We start from the raw sequence: 7,500 nt of genomic DNA, 5'->3' as shown, positions 1-7,500 counted from the left end.
CACACATGCACACTAATGTTATGATTTAACCACCTGAGTATGCTGATGCTCATACAGTGTCATTGCAGTAAGTCAGTCTTTCCTGTTGCCAATCCTGCTAGTGCACAAGGTGCTGGGTCAGTCTGCAATGAACTGCCTCGATGCCAGAGAACCAGCATAGAGGGGGTATTGATTCAGGAGGATTTCACTTTATCAGTGTCTAAATCTGTCTTTTATAAGATTGTAAAACCAGTGATCCTCTTGATTGCTTTTTTGGTACTTTATATTAGAGATTAAATACACACATGAAGACATCTAATACAATATGATATTCCTCAATTAGGCCAGACTGCGCAGTTGTTGGTGATGTTCTGGTGCTCACAAAACCATTAGGAACTCAAGTAGCTGTTAATGCGCATCAGTGGTTAGACCAGCCTGAGAGATGGAACCGTATCAAGCTTGTCGTCTCAGAGGAGGATGTTCGCAAAGCTTACCAGAGAGCTATGGACTCCATGGCACGTCTCAACAGAACAGGTGTGTAGTAGAGATTCTTGGCTCTGGTCATAGTTTGTCGTAGAAACTTGCAAGGATGTTACTCTAATGCTATGTTATTATCATACAATGCCACCTATGATAAAGGTTTCACTGGTATTTCTGAGATCTTTTTCATTAAAGGTAACAAATATGAGGAAAAAGTAGATAAATGATGTGCTGGTTGATGTCCTATCATGTGGTCGGAAAATATCCCTGGATGTGGGTTGCTAGATTATTCTTAGATTTAATTATTTTTCATAATTTCTTAGACTGTTAAATCAGTTTAGGTGTTTGAATGTCATAAAATATGAGAGAACTAAAAAAAAAAAAAAAAAAATGTTATGTCACATCTCGGTAATTTCTGCTTCTTATTGCTTGACTAGAAAGATCTGAGATGAAAAACTATTGTAAGATCAAATGTGATTGGCCAAGAAATAAAACAAGATAGAAAATTACTAATGTAAAATTATTTCCAATTTGTCGATTACCTGTGATATAACATCATGTCATGTCAAGTCACATCACGAAGTACATGTACTTACTCATATGTACATGTATGATTATTTATATTCTTTTTGTTTTGGAAAAAAATTATAAGTGAAAAACATCTTTTTTGATACCCTACTAATAGAGTGCTTCCACCTTCCATTGATATTATCACACAGAAGGGAAGAATATAGGCAAAGTTCAATAAAATAACACTAGAAAAGCATTGCTGTAACATGTTTTTAGACTAATATAACTCTTTTGAACATTGCAACATTTTTACATGTCTTTACATCGTAGATGCAAACATGCAAACCATAAGAATAAGGTGGGTGAAAAACGCTCTGAGAGGTTCAGAGTGGCCCCTCATAGCAGGAAAACACCCCGGAACGAAGCATCATGCGCTAATTATTTTCCTGGTGTAAGCAGTAGGAGGTGAAAACATGTTCCGTTGTGAATTGGTTAAGAGATCTTAAATACCTGCAGACTGTTGCTGAAATTAATGGAATGGTAGGAAAAACATTAGTTTTACTTTTATAATTCTTTGAATTAGCTCTGAAAAGTTGAGCAGTTTCTATTAATGAGACTGCAAATTTTTCAGAAAAAGTATGAAGCAATTTTGAAGGTAGAGGACATTCATTATTTTTTAACTAATGCTTATTTGGTACACAGCAGCTTGTTTGATTCAAGTTAATGCAGTAGGATTTTTAAAAGATTATTCACCTCTGTGTTAGCTGTGAAGGAATACATATTGAAAATAATTCCTGTTTAGCTGAACATTTTTTTTTACTTTTTATAAAATTTAGGATAGGATTGTTGAGTACAATTACATGTCTATGAAATGAAATGTTTATTTTTTTGCTTGCTGGATTGTTTACAAAATTTCTGCTCAAATATTGTATGCCATCATATGTGACATACTTTGATTAGTAAATATGAGAATCAGCAAGGCAAATCTCAATAAGAAAGTTCACATCAAATGATCATAACTTGTTAACCTGTTCCCGACGGGGCTATTTCGGCTTAAAATGACCAAAATGCCAGGACTTTTGAACGCATAAGCCTAACGCGTCGGGATTCTCGGGCACACTGGCAGCAAGCGAGCGCTGTGTGTTCGCTCATCCTTCGCGCCAGGCTGGACAAAATAACGCGTCCCTGGCTCGTAGCCCAAAAACTACTAGATCTGATATCTATTCACCCGTCATTAACGAGTTAACCCTTTCCCGACGGGGCATGCGCTACGCGAAAACCCCTATGCCGGGCGATTGCAATATTGCATTGTAATCGTCACACTGGCATGACGCCCCGGCATCGGGAGTTTGGCTGTGTCACATGAGTGTGATGCACCGTCGTCATTGGGTTTAGGGGAAGGCCCTTGTGCCTGGTTTTAAAATTAGTTATGTTGTAGCATTCAGAATGTTGAGAAAAGTTTTAATTATGATTGGTACTCTCATTTCCTTTCAAGTATGAAGAGTATGAAAAAAATATATCCAGTGAACTGAGCTTCTTAAAGAAGTGCCACTAATTGGATATTTTTCATACTGTCTCTCTCTCTCTCTCTCTCTCTCTCTCTCTCTCTCTCTCTCTCTCTCTCTCTCTCTCTCTCTCTCTCTCTCTCTCTCTCTCTCTCTCTCTCCCCCCCCCCCCCTTCCCCCTCCCTCCCTATTTGTAGATTCTAATCAAATTAATTATAGATTGTTTCACTTTCAGCTGCCAGATTGATGCACAAATACAATGCTCACGGTGCTACAGATGTAACAGGATTTGGTCTTCTTGGCCATGCCCAAAACTTAGCAAGAAATCAGAAGAATGAAGTATCTTTTGTCATCCATAACCTTCCTATCATTGCTAAGATGGCAGCAGTTGCGAAAGCATGTGGAAATATGTTTCATCTTTTACAGGTATGATATATTTTTTCTTTTATCAAAAGTGCTTTGGCAAAATTGAACAAATTCCCCCAGAGATCTCTATTTCATAGTAAAATAAGAGTTGCCAGAAAAACATGTTATGGACCTTTCTATGGTATTAAAAGTACAAAACAGGATTCAAAGATTAACACATTAACCCTCTACAGTACATGTATATATGCATTGTACAAGGGTTTAGTCTCCAAGGAGTCAATTAGTAGACCTACCTGACCAAACCTTTTTACCTGGTTCCTTGAATTTTTGCAGTTTTTTTATTATTACTATTGTAGTCATTGCCATTATTATAATGATAAAGAAAAAGTAGTAACAGTATCAGGAATGGCAAAAACATTAACTCATTGAGGACAGGTGTCATGTCATACATTACACACAAGTTATTGAGGACGGGTGTCATGTCATACATTACACACAAGTTATTGAGGACGGGTATCATGTCATACATTACACACAAGTTATTGAGGACGGGTGTCATGTCATACATTACACACAAGTTTTTGGCCTGATAGCAGGCATTGTGATGTACACGCTGATAGTCATGCCATATTTAACCTGATAATGACAGGGCTATTTTGGCTCTAAATGGTCAAAATGCCGGGATATTACTAACGCATAAGCTTAACGTCTCGGGACTCTCGGCCACACTAGCCGCGGCTGAGCGCTGTATGCCTGATCACCCGGTGCGCCGGCCTTGACTAAATATCTCGTTCCCAGTGTCTGACCCAAAAACCACTAGACATGATATCTTGTCACCGTCGTTAACGGGTTAACAATATGGGTGAGTGGATTGCCATGTTTCTTTATTGTATTATGAGTAATAACTCTTAAGTGGTGACGAAAATTATAATCATAATAAGGGCTTAATCTAAAATCCAAACAGAGATAACACCACTCTCCTAGCACCAGCCAGGAAGAAGGGCTTGAATGGCACCCGTCCACAGTCTCTAACTTGCACTATCTTCAGAGAGCAATGACACACAGCATGATGGTGACCTCTTGATGAAGGATGTGCAGACAAAATTGGAAGAGAAAGGTGACTTAAACCATGCCTAATGTCTATAATCTGCCCCTGCGCCCGTAAGGCTGCCTTGTGCTATGGCATTTGCAGTCATAAGTTTCCTTTGTTTTGCCCATCTCTACATGTTATCTCCATTGTGGATGGCTGATTTTATTGTATTTGTTCATGACTACAGGAATATGAAGAAATAAAATTGCTTTGCCAGATCCTGTCATATAACAGGGTCTGTCATTGCTGCCGTTGACTATAATTGTAATATAGGGTCCATATCAGCTCATTAATTTCTTTGGTCACAGTGTGATAGAAGTATTTTTTATGGGAGGACACAAACAAATAATTTCTTTCATTTTTGTATACTGTCATGAATGAATACAAAAAATATAACCATTCACAATAAAGATAACATTAAGAGGTAGGGAAGAGGAAGGAATCCTCTGATTATGACTGTGAGTACCACAGTACAAGGCAACCCTACTGGCACAGGACTCATTGTAAACACTGGGCATGGTTTGAGTCACCTTCCTCTTTTCATTCTGCCTGCACATCCTTCATTGGTGGTACTTTAGAGCAAGAGGGTAGCAATGTGCTGTGTGCCATCACTCTCTAAAGATAGTGCTTGCTAAAGACAGGGGATAGGTACCATTCAAGGCTCTCTCTCCTGCTGGTGCTAGGAGAAAGTGGTGTCATCTACGTTTTGGGTGTTAAGTGGAACCCATCACGGCAATTATAGTAACTATGATTACAATTTTCATCATCACTCACTCATTACTCATAGTATGATAAAGAAACACAGAGATCCAGAATCCCTGAACATCATGTGTGTCATGATGCCCACGGCCAGGCAAAAAATCTGTGCGTCGTGCATGTCATGACACCCATCTGCAATGTTAAAAGGCTCTATTTTTACAATGAGTAAATGAAAGAGAGTAGGAAAGGTACATGGTACCCATCTAGGGTGCTGTGTAGGTGGCACTAGTGACCACCCTGAGGACTGGGCAACCAAATATATCCCCATCTGCATTGGGTTAATACATAGGGGTAAACAGACAAGGTCAGTTAGTCCTACTAATTGACTCCTTGGTGACTAGGCACTTGTGAAACCATTTATGTTCTAAAAGAATAAAACAAAACCAGTGTAAGACCCAATCCCTGTCATCAGTGGGTTAGTGATTATCTGGGAAAAGTACATTTAAGTTAAAGAAAAAGAAAAAAGGAAAGGTGTAGTGTGCAAGGATGGCAATAATTTTATTTACATCCTAAGTTTTCAAAATTGAATTTATAAATAGTAATGAAAGGGTGTTGCTGTGCTGTTGCAAATGCAGTAGGTGCACTTTCCTTTCAAGGTTTCCATGAAGGATCTCATACCCAGTTATGAGGAGAGTCAAGCTTACATCATTGAATGAAGTTATATTTTTGGGCTTAAGGCTTATAGGGGAGAATTTTTTTTCAATACTGCATTTTTCTGATCTAATTTGCCAGTCTTTTGTTGCATTTCATAGAAACCTTAAAATACTTATTTAAAAAAATAATCATAGAGTTAGTCAACTTCTGATACATTTTACCATACAACATGTCAGGTTCTTTATATTGAGGGGATGATTTGAAGAAGTGAGAGAGTTGATTATAATTGCCCTGCTCTAAAAGATGAAAAAATATTGTGAATCATGTATTTTTCTCACAGGGATTGAGTGCAGAAACCTCAGGTGGCCTCCTGATTTGTCTGCCCCGTGAACAGGCTGCAGCATATTGTAAAGATATTGAGAAACAAGAAGGATATCAGGCATGGATTATTGGCATAGTAGAAAAAGGAAATCGCACAGCCCGCATTATTGACAAGCCGCGGGTTATTGAAGTTCCGGCAAAAGAAAAAGATGGGGAACTGTGGTAGGGAAATCCAAGTTGGAAGTTGCTGAGACATCATCTTCATATCGCAGTTACTGTCAATGCACATGTGACAATGGAGGGATATAGTTATGATGTACTCATTCAGTAATTTTCACATTTATATATAGAATACATTGTGATCAATCCATGGTTTCCATTTTTATATATTTCAACTTGCATCACCACCATAGTTGTTGAAGGAAAATACCCTTTTTGTGCTTACCAAAGGTAGGCCTGAATCAGTTACCCTTTTATTTTATTTTATGGACAATGTTCTTGAAAATTATATAACAATAATTTTCACAGTGCTTTAAATTTACTCTTGTTTTGTTTGATTTCATGTAAAGTGTATATTGCAAAGCATTTTGTTGGAGAAGAAATTCCTTTTTTTTTCCATTTTCAGTGTTTTTTTCCCTGTTTTATGGAAATGATTTTTTAAAGATTTAATTGTTGTAAGAGGTACATAACATTTTCAGTGTGCTTATAACCGGACAACGACATTCCTCTTTTTTTGTTACCAAGGCTCAAAATTGCGGTTGCTGAAGTGCAAGCAATGGGCATTTGCTCAATTCTCTAAGAATCTTGTATCCATCCAGTCAAAGGACGTGGATAATTTACTGATTCTTAAGAACTTCCCGGGAAATGTAAAAGAAAACCGTTACAGTGTGATGGGGTTGTGTGTACTACTGGACCTTTGGGACTGAGACAGACGGCAGCAGGAGCGGCTGGGAGAGTACTATATGAAGGCCATTCACCAAAGTTGTTGTAAACAGTGAGTGGCTGGACGCCCTGTGCTCTCTCCTGTTCCTGCTGCCATTCGTCTTGCTTGGCCTTGGGATTTAATAAATTTTTTCACTTACAATTTTTCTTTTTTTTCAACTCACCTTTGAATGTTCTGGAGGAAACATACTTTTTGAGAAACCTGGAGCATGTGAAGGATATTACAAGATATTTGCAAACCGACCCTTATTTATCAAAAGTTGATTTTGCTTCTTATTTTTTTACTTGTTTGTGTAATCATGAAGTAGGTCCTTGTTGAATAGAATAAAATCATTTTTTAATGAGTAATGTCTTCCCAATTAGAATATCAGATGTAAGGATCACATTGCATTAAAGGAACTTTATTGTTGGCACAGTTAATTGGGAGCTTGACTATAGTGGCTGTTAACTTTAAAGGTAAAGGATCTATTATTAAAGGTATAACTCTAGAATAGTAAGCAATGATTTACACTACAAGTCCTAGTAGATACCTCCTATAGAAAAAGGTACAGAAGTACATAGTAACAGTAACCTTTGAAATCTGGAACCAGTTACTAGTAAAATAAACTGTGAATTGCAATAGATATGCTTCTATGATTTTAGGTACATGTAGCCTATTGGCACAAAATAAAAGACTGGTATATGCTAGATAAACATCCTTCTTGGACATTAGATTTAGATAGTTTACCTTCTGGTAATTTGTCCAGGATAGGTTATTGAAAGCTCAAAATTATTTTTTTTATTTTAATTTATTGTGACAGATGGCAGCCTGCTTCAATAAACCTTGTACAAGATAGATCAGTTGAATATCCCTATTAGTCTCCCATACCTGTATTTTAACAAACCACCCCTATTTTAGGTGATATTATGCAGCATACGGAATCTAGTGCAAATTTCCTGGTCATAAGAATTTAC

General features: G+C 37.5%; 1 protein-coding gene across 1 annotated transcript in view; it reads left to right on the top strand.

The window, feature by feature from the left end:
* Sps1 (inactive selenide, water dikinase) overlaps positions 1-6,688 on the top strand; it is a 16,801-nt gene extending 10,113 nt beyond the window's left edge. The window contains exons 5-7 of the mRNA XM_043030499.2: positions 323-513; positions 2,710-2,900; positions 5,624-6,688. Of these exons, the coding sequence (XP_042886433.1) occupies positions 323-513; positions 2,710-2,900; positions 5,624-5,830 (589 nt within the window). The 3' untranslated portion in view covers positions 5,831-6,688. The remainder of the gene's footprint in view (positions 1-322; positions 514-2,709; positions 2,901-5,623) is intronic.
* The last annotated feature ends 812 nt before the right edge of the window (positions 6,689-7,500 follow it).

The sequence above is a fragment of the Penaeus japonicus genome, unplaced genomic scaffold (assembly GCF_977035675.1).
Source record: "Penaeus japonicus unplaced genomic scaffold, GWHDUDI00000001_assembly GWHDUDI00000027, whole genome shotgun sequence".
Taxonomy (NCBI): Eukaryota; Metazoa; Arthropoda; class Malacostraca; order Decapoda; family Penaeidae; genus Penaeus; species Penaeus japonicus.
This window is presented reverse-complemented; position numbering and strand designations above follow the sequence as displayed.